The 20,548-nt window shown below is 44.2% G+C and overlaps 1 protein-coding gene across 6 annotated transcripts in view; it reads right to left on the bottom strand.

Moving 5' to 3' along the window:
* Positions 1-16,622, bottom strand: part of PIR (pirin) — a 29,322-nt gene extending 12,700 nt beyond the window's left edge. The window contains exons 1-5 of one of the 6 annotated variants that reach the window (XM_066619039.1): positions 16,600-16,622; positions 15,660-15,793; positions 14,614-14,706; positions 7,395-7,478; positions 5,099-5,305 (exon numbers count right to left, since the gene is read on the bottom strand). In XM_066619039.1, the coding sequence (XP_066475136.1) occupies positions 5,099-5,305; positions 7,395-7,478; positions 14,614-14,706; positions 15,660-15,749 (474 nt within the window). In that variant the 5' untranslated portion in view covers positions 15,750-15,793; positions 16,600-16,622. Of the gene's footprint in view, positions 1-5,098; positions 5,306-7,394; positions 7,479-10,965; positions 11,208-11,363; positions 11,436-14,613; positions 14,707-15,659; positions 15,884-16,202; positions 16,392-16,599 lie in introns of those variants that run through there. The other 5 variants (XM_066619037.1, XM_066619038.1, XM_066619043.1 and 2 more) reach the window with 5 other exon arrangements.
* Between the last annotated feature and the right edge of the window lie 3,926 nt (positions 16,623-20,548).

Below are 20,548 nucleotides of genomic sequence, written 5' to 3'. Positions count from 1 at the left end.
GAATGACAATCTGTCCAAAACCCACCAGAAGTGATGTCATGGTGGAAGTGACATCATCAGGCAAATTAATTATTTATACTGATTTATTTTAAAGTAAAACAAATAAGCAGAAGCCAGCCCTGGTCCACCAAATGAATTTCCTCTGTTGCCTGCCTACAATAACACCCTCCCCCTCCAAAACCAGTAAGGTTTTCAGCCCTACCCAGTACCCAGTTCAATTTAAGAACTTCTGTTTAAACCAAGGCACTGTCAGCTTTCTGACTTTGCAAGTCTCAAAAAAGTTCACTTTATCAGCTGAAGCCTGTTTTGATCCATTTTAGTGGGTGGGGGGAGGCTGCCTTCTGGAGCATTTGTTGAGCTCCATTTCCATTAGATCAGGACCATTCTAGTGGAATCACATTCCCCTTTGCCTGGCCTGACCACCAGCCAAGGCATTGTCTGCTTACTCACGAGTAAATGCAACTGTGAGGCTTAGTTTCGCTTTCCATAGGGCTCAATACATTCATCTGCTTGGAGGGAGGAACTTCCTTCTCAGGTGTTTTTGGGGGCTGCATTAATTGGATCAGGACCATTCTGGTGTTGTTGGATTCCTCTCAGACCGCCCTTTCCAACGGACTAAGGCAAGTTGCCTACTCACGACTAAACACGTGATACGGCTCACTTTCACTTTCCATAGGGATCCATGCACTTTTTGTTCTCTGGTTTTTTGGCCATAACTTTTGAAAGAAAGGAGATATTTCACTCTGGTTTTTTGCACTGCATTCTGCTCGAAAGTCTGCATCCAAAGGTATATAAAATGACAGAGTTACGCCTAACCACCGCAATTTTAGCGCATCACCCCCCCAGTGCGCGTCACCCGGTGCAGTTCGCACCCCCCTCACCCCCCTAGCGATGCCACTGGCCATCTTATATTCACTACACCATATCTTATATTCTTCCAGAAGACAGACACATCCCTAACATTGGCACAACACTGTTCTGACATTGAAGCTCTTCTAAACCTAAATGCTTCCACAGAAATCATTAGAGAGCAAGCAAGCAAACAAATCAAACATTCCCAGCTTCCTCTGCCTCCTTCACCCCCCCCCCCCAAATCCTGCTGTGATGGAGCATAAGGTGCAGACAAAACTCAGCAGCCAATCTTAGCACTCCAACTATGATTGAAATCGCTGCCAAGGAAAATGTAATTCAGATGACAAAATGTATGGCATGGGCCTTTCTCTCTCTGATCTCATGTCGCACACACCTATGGAACCGTGGCCATGAGAACAATAAAGAAAGGGTACTCTGCATACAAGGGGAACAAAGCGTACAGCCAACTGCACGTGGAACAGATAACAGGAAGATCCTCTGCTAAAATTTGTGTTCTCAGAATTCTCTTTAAAGGTACTCTGCCCCAGAAAAAATCCACATATATGAACACCCTACTGAAGCTTCCACGCCACCATTCCAACAGGGATGCAAGGACAACATACCTCAAAGAGATAAGGGGGGAGGGGAGCACTGGCTGAACTGATATGACATTGTGGAATATTTTGTCAGTGAAATGCATGAAAACGAATCATGGGTGATGGCAGCCTCCTTCCCATTCCAGCAGATGCATCTTCAGAGAGGCACATCTGCTAACTCAGTGTGGTGGGCAAAGTGAAGAGCAACCCAAGTTTAGCTAGACCTGGAATTCCTCCTTCACAGCTATAGTGGATTCATGGGCCACATGGACAGTTTTAGCCCATAACAGTACAATCCTACGCACGTCTTCTCAAATGTAAACTTCACTGAATGTAGTGGGGCTTTACTCCCAGGTAACTGTGCATAACTGGGTGACCCATCAAACTAAACACAGCCCATCAGCCACTGGAATGACCCACCAGAAGCTTGATAAACCTTCTTTATTTTCAGGCTGCCCCAAAATCAGCTACCAAACCTGTCTGTGATCAGTTTTGATGCCTCACAAGTTGTGTATACCAGATTTAAGGGCCATAAAAACAATTCTTAGAATGGGCCCACTAGACTCTTGGGAAAATGCTATAAATAATATTTCACATCTCATAACAAAGAGGATGTGGCTGAGTCCCTTAGGACTGAGTTTTTCAGGAATTCATAAGTACTGGTTAAGTATAATAAAATCAAGTTTACTAGACCAATATATTTTTCTGCACTTTAATTTTAAGACTTTTTTTGGCGTTTATGTGCCTCATTGTGGTTCACAAGTAACTGAATACTAACTGCTGGAACAAACCCATTGTTACTCATTCTACACTCTGTTTTATCTGGCTCATCCCTCGGGGTTCTCTGGTTCCAAAGGCTACTGCAGCCAGACTTAGAGTTCATTCCTTCTGGATATGCTTATTGGTGTCCAATTCAAGTGCGGACATCCTAGTGCTGGCAAGTTTTCAGAATTTTCCCTCCATGTAGGCATTTGCTGCCCCTCTGAGCATGGAGTGCCATATCATACCAGTGGTAGACCTCCCCAAACCCGCACCAGCAGGATACCCGTGCACAAATCCACCCCCACTCACCTGGAGCAAAACAGAGCCTCACATGACTCCAGGTCATAGTGGGAAAGCCTCCTGAGGCTCCACACTCTTCAACTGTGCTTCCAGCAAACAGTTTCTGACCATGTCAGGAGCCTCAGAGATGTTGATTGTTTCAGTGTTTTTATTCAGAGAATAAACGGGCTTTCGTTTCATCATGAAACATGAGTTCTTCCACTTGGAAGACGTTTAGCGAGTGTTTAAACACCAAAGGAGGCAGTGTAGATGATAAATGTCAAACATAGTCAAGTTCCTCTCTCTGGAACTCTCGGAACTCTATAAATTACTTTCAAGCATCACAAAGTGCGTGCTTATTCTAAGCCTTGTCAGAGGCAAGCTCAGCATGAGAAAATTGGTCCTTTCCTTCTAGATCAGTGATTTTCAACCAGTATGCCATAGTACATTGGTGTGCTGTGAATGGTCCACAGGTATGCCGCAGGAGTCGGGGCAGGGTCATTCATTTGTAGGGTCACTGGGGGATGTGAGCCCCCCCACAAGCAGTGTGATGTACCATGTCAATTGTCTAAAAACCGATGGTGTGCCCTGACAATTCTAACACTTTGTCAGTATGCTGCAAGAAGAAAAAAGTTGAAGATCACTGTTCTAGACATACCAGGCACCAGAGTTGATGCTGTGGCTCAAGCACTGGGGTCATGAAGGAATTTGGCTTCACTGATGCACTTAAAAGAGCTTAAGCAGCACAAGCAATAGCCATGTAAAATTCATTCCGTGATTTCTGTAGGCCACAATAATTAGCCTCAAAACAGGAGGCTGAACTATTAGAAGAGGGAAATTTTGCAGACTCTGGGGTGGATCAGTAATTTTCAATAGGATGCATCAGAAAAAGAGGAGAAACAGATTATTTCTATTACTTTGACACACACCCACACACGAGATATAGATCTGTTTCTCAGTATGTGTTACTATACTGACATTCGACAATCAGAACGTTTGACCAAATACCACAAGAACGAAGCCTCAACAGCCTCTAAGCTGACAGGGGCTACACAGGAATGTCTGCACAGACAACCCATCTGCTTCAACATAGGTAGAGGCTCAGTTAATAAAATAAAGCAATGGAATGCCGAGGCAGAGCCCAGGGGTCAGGGTTCAGCTCTGAAAGTGAGGGGTGGGCTTACGTGCTTTGTGTTGGGCCAGCTGGAATTGGCTGAGCAAGCTGTGCTGCTTGTTTTTTCTTTGTAACCTTTTGGGATGGAAGTGGATTTTGGTTTGCTGCAAGAACAAAGACTGCCAGCTTCCTTTGCAAGCCACATTCCAGGATATCATCAAGGCATGCCTCAACACTCTATAGGACAAGACTCACTCCATTATTTTATGTGCTTCCACGATGGTGTACAGCAGCCTAGCATATAAATTGCCCAATAAAGTGCTTGCTTCAAATACCAAGATTATGATCCTTGATACTCAGTCTCCTCTGGCAAGATCCTAACTCCTTTTTCCACTTAGAATGAGTACAAACCATGACTTAACTACAAGCAGATTTAAATTTTTTTCCTTTTTAAGCAAAATATTAGCAATAATTTCTGCATCTCATAGAAAGACCATTTCCAGCAAGACAAGCAAAGGGGTAAATTGTCCTGTGCAATTGCGTACTCTTAAACCAATAGTGCCACTGTCCACTTTTTAGAGATTACAGCTCTATACTGTCTGGTGTTCTCTACTGGCCTTCGGTCAACCCTTTGGATCACAAACAGTGGGCCCTTGGTATCCACAGGGGAACCGTTCTAAGACCTTCCCCCCACAGCAGATACCAAATTCTGTGGATAATGAAATCTGTAGAGGTCCATGTGGTGCTGCAATTACTTACCTGGGGCACACCCAGCCCTCCAGAGGTTGTGCATGACTTTGTGGCTTCCTCAGAAGCCATCCAGGGGTATTCAAATCCAGGGATATCAAGACTGCAGATAAGGAGAGCCCACTATAATTAACTTGTTGAGACATACAATTTCCATGAATTTGGACTACAAGCAATTGACAAGTTAAGGGCGGAAGGAAATCATATAGCCAAACAAGTTCACCGGTTGTGTCCTGGGGATCGCCAGTACAGTTTGCATTTCAACAGCATAGTGCTCCTCACCAGGGCTTCATTTCTGGGGTACTGCGCAGGAAGTTCTTACTCCCCCTGCAACATTTCTCTCGGGTTCTGAACCATCATCATGAATAACAAACCACCTCTTCCAGCCTATGACTTTACTTGGAAGAAACAGCAGGGCCACAGTTTACTCCTTCATCCAGCAGGCTATCACCCTTACTTTCAAGCAAATCCAAAGCAAGTGGGAGAGCAGGGAACAGAATAAGCTGCAGTCAGTTCTTGCAAGAATTGCTGTTCACTCCCCACTTTTTCACTGAAGGGAACTGACACTGCCTGGCCAGAATGCCCTGCTCCCATTGGCTACAACAGCCGCCAATCAACTCAAAATGAATTGTGCTGTAGCAAAACAGTGCTAAAGAAACAGCGTTATCAGGAATATATAACAGTGTTATAAGAATATACCTATTTCAAAAGCACCTGTGCTTCGTCGATTTGTAATTGAGCATTTTACCTTTACATTCAGTGCTTCTCCAGAAATAACAGACACTGTCACACCATTTTGTGAGGGTTTGGGTATGTCATCATTTTTCAGTTCTTGGTATTGAGGTTCCACCATTTTCTCAGAGCTTCGCAGATTGACCCAAAGTTGTAGGCCATGGACTGGCTCTTCAGAGCAGGGCATCTCTGCGTGGAGAATGCCACGGCCAGCTGTCATCCACTACACGCAAAAGGAAAAGGGCTCTGATGAGAAGGGCAAAGCCAACCTCTTAAATAACTCTCATTTTTATTTTTTAGTTTTGTTACAAGCATTCATTGACATGCGTCAGACAAAGAAACTGAAAATCTATCTCTCGTGGTTTGATGCAACCCACAGTTTCCTCTGTCTCACCTGAAAACAGAGAACTGTGGTTTGAACTAATCAAACAGAACCAGTTAATAACCCAGGATATCAAATAGCTGAGATCTGAACAAAGTATAATCCCAGATTCAGATGAGACAGGAAAATGCAGTTTGTGTATAACATTGCAAAAAGAAAGATTTCGGTCTTCTTCCCCTTGCATGCAATGGGCAAGTTTCATAATTTATACTCATAACAATCTTTGATTTCCTCTTGCATTCAACAGTTTTTCCACTAACAATCTTGCAGCCTCCCCTTTATATGACCTCCCACAGGATTTAAAAACAGATTTATTTCACTTGGCTTTTGAGGAAGGATAATTTCCCCAGTGACCCCCCTTTTAAATTATTTTGTATAGATTTTGCTACTCTACGGTTTTATTCTTGTGGTATGCTTTTTTATCTGCTCACTATCTGCATTGTTGCTAATTATTTTAATTTTATTTTTATTACTGTTATTGTTGTATTGTTAATTATATGAGATGTTTTGCATTTTATTACACTATCTGGACACTGCTCTGAGCTTCGGAAAAGCAGTTTACATACAAACATACAAACAAACAAACAAACAAACAAACAAACAAACAAACAAACAAACAAACAAACAAACAAACAAACAAACAAACAAACAAACAAACAAACAAACAAACAAACAAACAAACAAACAAACAAACAAACAAACAAACAAACAAACAAACAAACAAACAAACAAACAAACAAACAAACAAACAAACAAACAAACAAACAAACAAACAAACAAACAAACAGCCAGCCAGCCAGCCAGCCAGCCAGCCAGCCAGCCAGCCAGCCAGCCAGCCAGCCAGCCAGCCAGCCAGCCACAGAATCACAATACATTACTTTATAGAAGCATATCCAAGATATATCCCTCCACTCGGGATCGGTCAATATCTCCAACTTTATATTCCTGCTCAAAGATGGCAAACTTGTAAAAAATTAAATTCTTTACCCACTTGCACCAATGTGCTGGGCCACCTAAGTATAATTATTTTTTATGCTTGTTGCTACAGAAAAAAATTACATATTACAAGAGTTTGAAATAGCGATGAAATCACACAATCTCTACTAGAGGAGAGAATGAAGGGGGTTTGTCTAATGAAAACATCATAAGCCTTGGAAAATACTGCATTTGAGTGGACAGGTTTGGAAGTGACAACAGCTTCTAGAATAATAACCTTTTCAGACCCAGGATCCACCTTTAATCTCAAAGTGATGACGATGATGATGATGATGATGATGATGAAGCCAAATTTGGTTTGGGAGCTTGTGGCCAGCAAGATGACTTGCTAGATTGTCACAGATGCAGAGAAGCCTAAGGCTATCTGGGCACCAGTTTGGGGAGGAGCCAGAGCCACAAATAGGTGGTTAGGAAGGCTATCAAAGTCATTTAAAAGCCCAATGATGAGGGCTGAGGGTTCTGGCCTCTGGAGCAACACAACTGCCAGAAAGGCTCTGGGAAGCTGCCAGACAAGGATGATGAACTGGGTGAAGCCTCTCTCCTCTCCTTGCAAGACTGAGGCTCCACCTTCAACCTGCACAAGAAGGACTACTGGACCTCCCCTTCTTTGGATCTTCCTGTTTGCTGCTCATATCCCCTTTGACCTACTTTTGTCAGTTCATGAAGTGGGTTAAGTCCAAAAGGGCACCAACCTATATGGTAGGACACATCCTAAGTCAGGATACATCCCACTTGTGGGACCTGACCTACAGGGTAAAGACCAATGTGCTACTACATCAACAAGTTTACTAGACCAATGACAAAAAGGGGAGGGGCTATACACTGCTGACCTTCAAAATCAAAGTCAAAAGGAAAGACAAGGGCAGGGAATATCTGTAACAAATTAAGTGCCTCACTACAACCATCAGTCTTGCTTCTGCCCACTCTAGTGTACCTGCAAATCTCCTGGATCCAGTCTACCTGTGTGGCCACAAAAATCTTCATGGGCCATTGATCCACCCTCCAGTAGATAGGAAACCTGAGAAAGAACATGAGAGAGTTTAAAACATTGGGCAAAAGCAAACTCATAGTTTTTCTGGTAAAGGATGGTAGACAACAATGAAGTGGAACTGAGGCCATCTTCTCCTGCTAAACTATTGGAGGAAAAAAGGGGGTAACGCCTGAATGTTACTCCAACCTCATGCTGCTCTGCAAGCATTACTCCTCCGCCCAACAAACTCAAAGGCCGAAAACTCACCTCTGTGTTCTTCAGTCTCTAAAAGGAATAACCAACATACAGCCTGGGTGCTACAAGCAGCAGAGGCAGTACAAGTTCATAGCATTATTGGACAGAAGATGGAAGCTCCATTTGGGCAGAGTTAAGCCTATGCTCCTTTCTGCCTTTTTAGTATGACATGGCAGCTTGCCCAGAGCACTGAAGACAAAATTGCCCTAAGGATGAAAACCCATACATGTGCGGTAGCGTTCCTAGAACAGCAATCTGTCATATCTATTGGTTTTGAAAGCTATGCCCCGTGTTTCTCCAATCAGACCACAGAGGGCTCACGGTTGGAAAATTAAAAACAGATTACAAATTATAACAAAACTTGAACAACAGTGGCAGTAGAATCAATATATTCAAAAGACAAAATGAGGAAATCCGGGAAAGCAAAACAATTAGTGAACAGAACACTCATTTAAAAGAAACGATAGGAGGCTGGAGAATTCCAGCCAAAACAAACAGCCCAATCCTAACTAACTCCCTATGTGGTCATGCAGAGGCACCAGCATGGCACCTGCAGGATACCGTGGGGGAGCTTTGGCCTCCTCAGGGGAAGGGAATATCTGTTCCGTTGCCCTGGGGTAGGCCTGGGCCAGGTTACTGAGGGAGGGTGGTCAACTCTTCCTTGATGGAGGGGACGTTACCATGTGCTTTGAAACGGGTGGTGGTTCGCCCCCTCCTGAAGAGGCCCTCCCCGGATTCCACTGTATTCGACAACTACCGTCCAGTCTCCAAAATCCCGTTTCTGGGCAAGGTAATTGAGCGGGTGGTGGCGTCTCAACTCCAGAGGGTCTTGGATGAAGCGGATTATCTGGATCTTTTCAATCTGGTTTCAGGCTGGGCTTTGGGACGGAAAACGCCTTGGTGGATGACCTACGCTGGGGACTGGACAGGGGGAGTGTGTCCCTGTAGGTCCTGCTGGACCTCTCAGCAGCTTTCGATACCATCGACCACGGTATCCTTCTGGGCCGATTGGTCGGGTTGGGAGTTGGAGGCACTGTTCTGCGGTGGTTCTGCTCCTACTTGGAGGATCGGTCCCAGATGGTGGTGCTGGGGGATGCCTGTTTGACACCCTGGCCCTTGAGGTGTGGGGTGCCACAGGGTTCAATTTTGTCCCCCATGCTATTTAACATCTACATGAAACCACTGGACGAGGTCATCCGGGGATTTGGAGTAGGGTGCCATCAATATGCCGATGACACCCAGCTCTATCTCTCCTTTCCTCCAGACTCCAGGGTGGCAGTTGAGGGCCTGGAGTGCTGTCTGGAGGCAGTGAGGATCTGGATGGGGGCTAACAAGCTGAAATTAAATCTGGATAAGTCAAAGGCTCTCCTGGTTCGGAAATCCTCGATGCAGGTGCTGGACTATCGCCTTGCGCTGAATGGGGTTGCACTCCCCCTGAAGGAGCAGGTCCGCAGCTTGGGGGTCCACCTGGACTCACAGCTGCTCCTGGATTCCCAGGTGGTGGCTGTGGCTAGGGGGACCTTCGCTCAGCTTCGGTTGGTGCACCAGCTGTGGCCCTACTTGGATCGTGCAGACCTGGCCACGGTGATCCATGTCTCAGTGACATCCTGGTTAGATTACTGTAACGCACTCTATGTGGGGCTGCACTTGAAGACGTTTCGGAAACTGCAACTAGTGCAGAATGCGGTGGCCCGTATAGTTACTGGAGGAAGGCAGTTTGACTCTGTCAGTCCGCTTCACTGGTGGCTGCATTGGCTGCCCATTCGTTTCCAGGCCCAATTCAAAGTGCTGGTTTTGACCTTTAAAGCCCTATACTGCTCTGGGCCAGGGTATCTCAGAGACTGCCTACTCCAGTACAATCTGGCCCATCCTCTTAGGTCATCAGAGAAGGCCTTTTTACAAGTGCCGCAGCCTAGTGAGGTACGTGGGACAGCGGCAAGAAATAGTGGTACCAACGCTATGGAATTCCCTTCTCCTTGATTTAAGAACTGCTCCCTCTCTTGAGACTTTTCAGCGAGGCCTGAAGACCCTTCTGTTTAGACAAGCCTTCTGAGTTCTCGGCCTTTTTAAATATCTTTTCAAAATCTTTTAATATCTTTTTAAATACCTGGTTACAGGCCTGATTCTTTTATGATTTGCTGTTCTATGCTCTTTTTACCTGACTACTTTTTATATGACTGCTGTTTTTTATGATATGTTGTTAATATGCTTTCATCTGTTTTTAAATTATGTTTTTAATTTGTTTTAACCTTGTTGCAAGCCGCCTTGAGTCCCTCCGGGGAGAAAGGCAGGGTAGAAATAAAGTTAATAATAATAATAATGAGTCTACTCAGACCTGCACCAGTACTGTAGCTGGCACAAGTCTGCATGGACCCAGGTCAGGGAATTGAGGTCAGCAAGGGGGTTTAGATTCAGCAGGCATCCCCTTCCCAGTCTGCTGTCATTCTAAAAATTGGGTTCTGGTGCTAAAATTTTTGAGAACCACTGGTCTGTAGAATGTAATTAAATGAAACTGACTAGCTGTAAGAACCTTGAGTGCAATTGGTCATTAGTCAGAAAGTCACTAGATAACATGCATTTTTATTCACCATGCATCATGGAGAATGACTATCCCTCTCTAGCTGCTGCAGTCAGGGCTTTTCAAAGCTACAGAAAAGATTCAGAGATAGAAACCAAGGTCAAAATGCATTTTATACTACTGAGGCACTGATCTTCCACAATCAGTTGGAACCAAATCCAGGGCCAGTGTCAGATTCTTCAGGACCTCGGCAAGGCTGAATACTAGGCCCCATGAGCTGCAGGCAGAGAAGATCCCAGAATGGTGTCTGTGGAACCCTCCCCCCCCCATGGTGTGGGCAAAGGGAAATAAGCTCCCAGTAGTTCACCTTACCAAGTGGTAGTCACAACCAGTTTCTCCTCCTTTTTATTCCAACATTACAGTCTCCCAACCAAGCTTAAAGTTTAAAAAATGTCAAGGGATCTAATCACAAATCTCCGGCATCACAATTAATTAACTGACTGCCTTGTATCCAAAACAATCTGTCAGTGCATGTTATTGAGATTCATATCTCCACACCTGCAAGATATAACATGCCAGAAAGAAAAATAGATCCAGCTCACTTGTAATATTATAATGATTTAGATGCACTTTAACAGAGAGGACACTGAACTATTCCAGAAGCTTAATCAACCTGTCAGGCATAAAAACCAAAATAAAATCACAATAATGCTAGAACACTAATTAAATGTTTTTGTTGACTAACGGTACATATACATATACCTTAGAATCACAGACTAGGAAGGGACTTACAAGTCCAACTCCTGCAAAGGCAGGCTGACCACAACTACCACATTCCTGATTGATGACCATCCAGGCTCCATTTAAAGACTTGAAAGAATGGAGAGACTACCAGCTTCCAAGGCAGATTGTTGCACTGCTGAACAGTTCTTACAATCTCTAACATTTCATCAAAATCTGTCTCCTTGTAATTTAAACCCGTTTGTCCTGGTTCTACCTCCCCCGCCCCGAGCAATAAAAAATCCACTCCATTTTCCACATAACAGCCCTCCAGATATTTATAGTTAGTTCTGTCATTGCTTAACCATCCTGTTTCCAAACTAAAACACGCCCAACTCCTTCAACCTGTCTCCATAGGTCATGGTTTCCAGCCCTCTCACCATCCTAATCATCCTCCTCTGGGTTCACTCCAGCTTGTCAAGATCCCTCTTAACATGCAGCACCCAGAACTGAACACGGTATTCAAAATGCAGTCTGACTAAAGCAGATTAACAATAGGTAAAGCTAAATATTCCCTCCTGGCATTAAGCCTAGTTGTTTCCAGCTCTAGGGGTGGTGCTCATCTCCGTTTCTAAGCCAAAGAGACGCTGTTTGTCCATACACAGTTCCCATGGTCATGTGGCCGGCATGACTAGACACCTAAGTGCACGGAACACCATTACCTTCCCACCGAGGTGGTACCTGCTAACTGGTTAAGAGGCAATTTTTCAAGTGGGTGTTCCTCTTTTATTTAGCAGGGGGAGAGTAACTGGCCCACCTCACCCCAGCAGTGACTTTTCTAGTGGCTGTCTGCTGGTGTTGCATCTTTTTAGTTTGTGAGCCTTTTTGGGACAGGGAGCCATTAGTTATTTGATTTTTTCTGTAAACTGCTTGTGAACTTTTTGTTGAAAAGCAGTATATAAATACTGTTAATAATAATACCTACTTATCTACTCGCATTTTTACATGCTTTCGAACTGCTAGGTTGGTGGATTAACAATGTCACTGCTTAATAATTACTGCTCTTCTGTTTCGATCTTAACAGGTTATTAAGATAATGCTGTAATCCTAAGCACACTTAGCTTGGAGTAAAGCCCACTGAACTCAATGGGACTTACTTCTGAGCAGATATTTCTAGAATTGCACTGTCAGTCAGCCTTACTGCCAAGTAAGCATGCATAGTTGCTGTATGGGATTACAGTAGGCTGCATGAAACATACTGTACAGTGATGCCTCGCAAGACGAATGCCTCGCGCAACGAAAAACTCGCAAGACGAAAGCGTTTTGCGATTTTTTTGGTGACTCGAAAGACGAATTTTTCTATGGCCGTGCTTCGCAAGACAAATTTTTTTGCATATTTTTTGTTGTTGTTTTGGTTTATTTTAAATCGCACAACCATTAATACTCAGGATGCATTGCGCATGTTTAAAAAGTTGAAGTTTTGTACAGTATGTATGCCTTTAAAGAGCACTTAATAAACACTTTGTAAACCAAATTTGACTTTGTTCTGACTTTTTTTGCCCATAGGAATGCATTAATTAAATTTCAATGCATTCCTATGGGAAACCGCGCTTCGCAAGACGAAATTTTCGCAATATGGAACGACTCATGGAACAAATTAATTTCATCTTGCGAGGCATCACTGTATTACAATAAACTGAAGTCTTGCTCCATGGCCTGTTGAAATCAATGGAAAACAATTACAGATTTGGTAGTGCATCGTTCCCTGAAAGAAAAATGAACGTGTTCTTATGACGTGAAAGTAATGTGATGATTGAGAATGTGTCACTACTTTTCTTAAATACAGTAATTTTGCCCTTGCTAATTCATGCTTGCAGAGCACTGCCACCTTCTGGCATACAAAGGAAACACTGCAGAATTTCCAAGAGCAGCCTTGTTAGCTGCTCAAGAGTCCCATGAAACAAAACCAAACCAAAGACAAACAGGGTTTTGTGGCTGACATTTAGGGACTCAAGTCCACAAAAGCTTTTACCACCGCAAAATTAAGATAACACAACATGCCTCTTTTCTGATATTCCAGAATTTGTTACAAACATACCAGTGAACCAATCAACTCTTTAAAGCATAGCATCCTATTTTCCTCTCCTGAACTGCTACTCCATTAGCCCACTTACACATGCCTGCATAGTTGAGGAGTGGGGTGGGCAGGGAATCTCAGTGCATGCACAGCCCAACACACTCCCTGAGGTTCCCAAGTCTTAGTTGACGTAGGCCCGAGGAAACCAGGCAACCAGGCTGGAAACCGAGGCAACCAGGCAACCGAGGAAACCGAGGCAACCAGGCACCTTCTGGGGAGGTAAGTAAAAAATATTTTACTTAAAATATTTACTTAAATAAAATATTGTTAGTTACCTTGCTCAGGCAATCCAGTCACCCCTTCCAACATAGGATGGTGAGGGATACAATTGGGACAGAAGAGTCAGTGCTGGCTGGTGAAAATATTGCTACGTAGAACAACCACTTTGCTGCAACTAAGGTAACTGTGAAATCTGACCATTACCTTCTGACACTGGGTTATGCTGGAGGAAGTAGGACATTGATGTCAGTGTAATGCTATATTGGCAATAGCATCCCTTATCTTCTCTCACCACCTGAAGGTAAAAGTGGGGACTGTCCTTCCCCTCAGTTGCATCACAGCAGCCATCTCACCAAGCAAAATGCCTCAGCAGCTATTCTGCTAACCACCACCTTCTTTTTCTGGTCTTCTTCTCAGAAGAGATTGGACTTCTTCTCAGCAATCCAACAATACACAGGCAAGATTTCTACTATGGAGAATATTCAACCACGCTGAGTCTCCCTTGTCTAGTTTTCCAGCCACACTAGAACCACGAGAACAAAACCTATGGCCTAGTTCTCCCTGAAGTACTACCTCTGGGTTGTGCGAGTTCACACTGGGAATCACCGGACAATGTCTTCTTACACAAAACAAGCAGCACAAGATGGCTCAAAGCTTACAACCACCACTGAAAAGAAAATACAGATATGCTCTGGATATAATAATGTTACATAAAGTAAGACATGAACCTGGATGTCTGACAAATGGAATAGGAGGGTTCTAGAGAGGGTAAGAAAGGCTAAGGGTAGGGCTGCATCTTTCAGCAACTTCTTCAAGCATCAGCTGCCAACTGTAGCACAAGCAAATACAAGGAATTATGCAGGAAATGCAAGTGATAAGCTTTGCAGAATATTCAACACCATTATTATTCTATTCTGTTCATTCATTCTAAAGGATTTATGCCCTACCTTGTTCACAGAGAGACTCGAGAAGGCTCACCATATAACTTAAAATACAATAATCAATTAAAACCACAGCAATAAAACAAATCTAAAAAATACACAATAAAAACAGCCTTCGAGAGACAAAATAAATGATGACTGTACTGTTCCGTAGGCAAAGATTTGATGAAAATTGATTTTCTGTCAATGTTATAGAATTAAAAATCTGTCTAAACAAAATACACCCATATCAGAATCCACCTGTGTACCTAAAAAGCGAGGAGAAAGGTAGCTAATACCACAGGCTTTCAGCATGAATACTTTTCAACATGTAGTCGCATGCATGTGGGTGCTCTGTATTGCAGTCAAGCTACTGGATGTAAATGAGCAATGCTTATGATATGGATTACTTACAGTTTCAAAACCTCGGTGAGGATGATCAGGAAAGCCAGCTGGTTTGCCTCCTTTAAATTCATCAAGCATCAGAAATGGATCCAAATTTTTTAACTGAAAATTGAAATCAGTAACATTTTAAAATGTTTGTAAAGTTCAGTCATTATTTTATAGTGGCAGCATACAGTGTTGGCACTGAACCTCATTGAGTAGCATGACCCTATCCTTGAGTTCTACCCACTTGAGAAGAACGCAATCAAAATAAATTGAAGCATTGTAGGAAGAGAAAAGGCACTGTTGCTCAGAAGTCAGTCTTGCCTAGAATGCTGATAAAAGGCCTAAAGAGGCGCCGCCCCAGTCTTGCTAGTCTACTCTAGTCCTACTCTAGTCTTACCTACTCTAGTCCTACTCAAGATCTACTCTAGTCTTGTCAATGCACACAACACCACACCGTAATGAACACCTAAAACTACATTGCAGGTTTGATAGAGAACAGCAATGATTTTAAGTTTCTTCTGGATTCTTAAAAACAAAAATCAGTATTGTTTAACTGTCTCGAAGATGCTGCAGACCAAGGTTGTAAACCTGGGGCCCTGCAAACAATGTTTCCAATTGGCCCCCACGGCTCCTTATATATCGATCATAAGAACATAAGACAAGCCCCACTGGATCAGACCAAAGGCCCAACTAATCCAGCTTCCTGTATCTCACAGTTGGTTGAGATTGGTTGAAAGTTTTGTGCCACGGTGGTACCCAGCACCCCATCAGCAAATGAAGAGCACCCCTCCAACGTTCCTGAATCGTGGGGGAAGACTCACACAGGAGCTGCTGTTGTCAGCTGCTGGGACAGGGCTTTGCCTCTAATAACTGGCAATGGCACTAAAATTGAGAACATCACATAATAAAAGGCCTATGGCTAAAATCCACCTTTTCCCCCCCTCGCTGCTATGAGTGGAGACCACAGTTTAACACCGATCATCTAATAAGAAAAAATGTCCCACACTCCAATGCAACATCAAGTTGTTCTGAAAGGCCAGAAAAGCAAACATTTGCCACAGTTGCCTTACTTCAGGTCTGCCGATGCTCCTGCGGACCCGCGCTCCGACACCTTCCGCCTGTTCCTTGCTGAGCACAGTTTTGATCACTTTTGCAGCCATGCTTCTTGAGGCAAGGAGATGCAGATCCTCACAAGTCCAGGAATCTACCAGAGACCAACCAGGATGCTGTTTAAAGACTGTTAACCAGCGCAAAGGAGCAGAAAGCTCTCATCAAGAAAAGGGCAGAGCAGAAACTGGAAGATAGTAAAGAAAAACAACAACTGGCAAATGATGACATTTATCAACACAAGCCAGGCTTGCCTGGTTTTTGTTGATTGCTGCTGTTTCAATGCAAGCTTGGTTTTTCCCAGCCCTAAAAGCCAGACAAATTCCAAGTTGGTAACCTTCAGTCTCGAAAGGCTATGGCATAAGCCTACAGCACCTGGTATTCCCAAGCAGTCTCCCAGAAAAGTACTAACCAAGCCTGACCCTGCTTAGCTTCTGAGATCAGGCATGTGCAGGGTAAGAGTCCCAAGTTCCCCCCCCCCTTTCCACAGCAGGTCATCATCATACCTCCTAACCGAAGGAAACCTTGAGATGGACAAACAGCAGCGACGCAGCGCTAGATAAAGTTCTGAGAAAACAACAAGTTCATTATGACTCAGCAGAATCTTGGCTCTAAAGGGAGGGGACCAGCAGTAGGCAGCAAGATCAGGGCGTGGATGAGTCATGCGCGCCAGAAAGGGCAGCTTGGGACATTCATGCTGCAGCGTGCAATGAAGTCCCTGCGGGATGCTGCCCTGGAGTGGACCTCCCGGGGGGCAGGGCTTTAGAACAGCAGTGGGGTGGGGGGGGGCAAATGAGAGTCACCAATGCCAGTTTTCTAAGCAGCAAGTCCTGCTGAGTGGGGGGGGGGCGCTTGCTGCAGGCAGATGTGCGGAGAGGGGCACCCTAAAGCTGTATTACCTACACGGTTACGGAGATCAGCGCATTGCAAGGGGGTAGCAACGAACGAAGGGAGCTGCGCCAGCTCCGCCCATCAGCAGGCACGACGTGAAACGAGCAGGGCAGTCTCCCTATCCAGGCAAGCAACGTGAGAAAGGTCCGGTGGAGCAAGGCTCCGATTTGCCCTGAGCCCGGAAAACGAGGCTCAGGCTCAAGAGCAGAGGCGGCGCTTTAGTTCGACCCTTTAAACAAGGGAAGCCCATGGGAAGCTACAGAGCAGCAGCTTCTGATGCTGGGTTGCATAAGGCGCAGTGGGTTCGGATCAGAACCGTTTTATGTTCCACCAAAAAGCCCTAGAATTGCACGTGTCCTCGAAAAATTTCTGAGGAATGCTTCTGGAGCTAAGCTGATGACCACACTGATGATCAACAGGTTTATTGGAAATCAGCTCCAGGCCCTTGCAGTCCAATCCTCTGCATGTCTACTCAGAAGTAAGTCCCATTAGATTTAATGGGGCTTACTCCCAGGAAAGTGTGGATAGGATTGGGCTGTTAGAATCCATTGACAGTCCCTGGCAAATGCAGGGTATTTTTTTGGAGGGGGTGCTAGTCGCCCCTTACCTATACCTGCTCCTTGCAGGGGACCCAATGTCATAACCACAAAAGAGGAGCAGGCACCCCAAAATGTAGGACATCCAAGAAAAATGTAGGACGTGACAAAATAAAAGCTAAAAAACACTTGTATGTTGATTTCATGTAGTTAATTTAAGCACAATATTACTTATTAAATGTAAAAGTATATCACATATAATTTATTGCATATAATTTTTAATTAGAAGGTTATGCGCTGCCTGCAGGGACCCACTCACAGGGAACATTGAAGTTCTTTCCCAGGACATGTCCTGGAAAGCTTGGACTAAAAAAGAGGGCATGTCCTGGAAAAGGAGGACATCTGGTCACCCTGGCTCTGCCTATCCTCAGGCTACTGAGTGGCACATGTAAAATAATGCTCAGATGAAGTTTGGACACTTGCAAGTGACAGAAACATCTGCAATCTGGGTGGGTGTCGACTGCCTGAATGATGGACTGAGTTCCAGGATAGAAGAAAGGCTGGATGTCAATGTCATAATATCCGAAGGTCTCCAGTTCGTGCGACCTTGAAGCAGCTGACAAGCTGAGCCGAGCTATTCCATCTGTTCTGAGCATGGGAGGATGGAGGCCAGAATGTGGGAGGATGGAGGCCAGAGCGTGGGAGGATGGAGGACTAGATGGGCCTGTGGCCTGATCCAGTGGGGCTGTTCTTATTATAATGTGCGATCAGATCAAGAAAGAAACATCTGAATGTTGTGGTTTCTTGAAAGATAGAAACCTTCTTTCAAATTGTAAAAATCCCTACGGGGATTTAAATTGCCTGCCTATGTAAACCGCCTTGAAAAAAGTCTAAGGAGAAATCTGAGGACCAAAAAGGCGGTATAGAAATACCTGTATTATTATTATTATTATTATTATTATTATTATTATTCATAAACAAGCAGATCATAGTCCATGCAGATTTCTGTATATGCTGCTCAGCAGTTGCACAAACATCACAGCCCATGGCATCCTGTCCAGCTGCCATTGCTTCCCCAAGAAATCTGGAGAAAGGTTGCACCAAATTGTTCTTCCCTTTTGTAGTAGTGACTTTGGGAGGGGAATAGACATATTTCCAATGGGGAAATAAACCGTAAATATGAGAGTATATTTGTTCAGTTGTGCTTCTTGCTACCGGTTCTGTTTCCCCTTCCTTTTGCTGCTTTGGGATATTTTTCTAATTACTTCCACTTTTTCCTCTTCCTGGATACAGTACAATACAGCCTGTAATGTAGTGTACAGGATGATATCACAGTGTTCCTCTCAGATGTTTACAGTGTGATCATGTCATGGAGAATAAATGAACCGATGTGAGCCTCACATATTGCATGAATGAGTGGGGGGGGGAGGATTGTGCTGAGTGGCTCCACTATTGGCCTTCGTGTATTTCGCTGGTCCCATTCTCAATGTGGGGTGAAAGCATGGTTCTGTGTCAGGTTCGGTATGCATGATCAGGAACCCTGAATGATTAGGAGTCTCTATCATGAATACAGATCCTGCAAACATACAATCAAACACATGTAGAGGGAGCAGCAGTCCTGTATATCGCCGGAGAGGTCTTCCTCTCACACACTGCTACAGCATGAAAAGAGGATGGAACTAGTCTGTACTCCATGAGGCAGCAGGATGGGGAAGGCAGCAGAATGGCACAGGGTACGCCCACTAACTCACTACCTCCTCCAGCTCACTGCTTGATAATAAATTATCAGCTTGCATCATGGGCAGCTGCCCTGCCAGAGGGGTACTGGTTTATTCATATTCAGGAGTGCATGTATCCCAGTATCTACAGTTTCTTATTGCAGTGTCTTAATGGGAGAAAATTTGCCTCTTTCAGTAAAGTGAAGGGCATTGATATATGTATGGTCCCCATTAGGTGGGGGGGGGGAGGCTGCCTCCGGGGCTGCACACGTTTACTTGAGCTCCGTCTAAAAAACTTCCTTTTTTCCTGTTTATGTGTGCCTTCTTACAATATTTTCTTTTCTGCAGCACCTCTGAATGCAGTTTTGCAAGCCAAGTGTTTTGGTTTGCAAATGTCCCTATTGGGGATAAGAAATCAGCTTTTATCTGTAAGTATGAAGAAACAAAGTAAACGACAGAGAACCAGCCCAGCTGCCTCCGGGCAAACCGCCCTGAAGAAGAAACGCAGCGTCAAGGTCTCTAAACAGCTGCTGTTATTGGAATGTCCACTTAATCATGGAAAAGTGACTAAGACTGTGGAATTAATCTCAGAGGGTGCGGAGGTGATAGAAGAAGGGAGTCAAACATTAAGTCATCCTGGAGAGAGGAGTGAGACGCCATTATCCTCCGGTGTTTTCAAGGGGCGGTGAAATCCAGCTCTGTGTGTAATGCAGCTACTAGCACAGATAATTTGGAATGGATAGGTCTCAAGGAACTGAAAGCCCTGTCTGGCAAACAATGTGCTCTTATCTCACAAACTCTGCTTACTATCTTCAGAGGCCAGCAGGCTATGGCCTGTAAGTTAGAGGCTTTGTGTCATCAGTTGAAAACACTCACAGTGAAGGACAGGCCTCCCTGTGTGGGTGACATTCCTGTTGTTTCCTCAACGTCGGAAGTGAGGACGGGAAGAAGATTGCAACCTTGCAAGATCTCCCTCTCCATTTTTCAAAGCCAGCTAAACTATGGCAGATGGCACACAAAATTCAGAGCAAAATCTTCTCTGAGCAGTTTTTTTGCGCTGTGATTTGCACGAGGTGGACTTGCAGAATGTGACCAAATTAAGGTCTTCTCCCAATTGGCAAAATATCCTGTTGTCTTTTCGACAGGATGTTATACCTCAAATGCTTCGTAAGTCTTCTTCTCTTTTACATCATTTTGGAATACGACCTAAGAAAGTCTATTATGAACCTCCCATTACTGCTTTTACTCAATCTCGGGGAGTTAGACATCCCAATACAGTTAGGGCAGAGGTTTCTCCTATTAGGCCTAGAACATTTGAGCATCTGGATTCACAACTCTTGGATCCCACTTCTAAATTTCAATTGAAAGAGTCATTTTCAGAGCTAGCTCTGCTAGAACAGGAGCGTTTGATTTCTGCCTTGAAAGAGCTGGTGCAAGACTTTGAAAATATACAAGACACATCAGCTTCTACTCCTTTCCAGAAACAGGATGTTTCTCCAGAAGATTTGATGGATATGGAGGTAGCTGCGAAGCTATCTAGGACTCTTCATCCAGACCTACAGTGTCTAATAGACTTTAAAGAACAGTCCATGATATCTTCTCTTTCTTCAACTTTTCTGTTGCTCCCTTCTCAGGTTGGAGAGAATACCCTGGATGAAGTAAAGTCTGCGTCTGTTGCCCATGACTTGGTGCTTCTATCTGCACAAA

The sequence above is a fragment of the Tiliqua scincoides genome, chromosome 3, assembly GCF_035046505.1.
Source record: "Tiliqua scincoides isolate rTilSci1 chromosome 3, rTilSci1.hap2, whole genome shotgun sequence".
Lineage (NCBI taxonomy): Eukaryota > Metazoa > Chordata > Lepidosauria > Squamata > Scincidae > Tiliqua > Tiliqua scincoides.
Note: the sequence above shows the minus strand (reverse complement) of the source record. Positions and strands in the feature narration are given on the sequence as shown.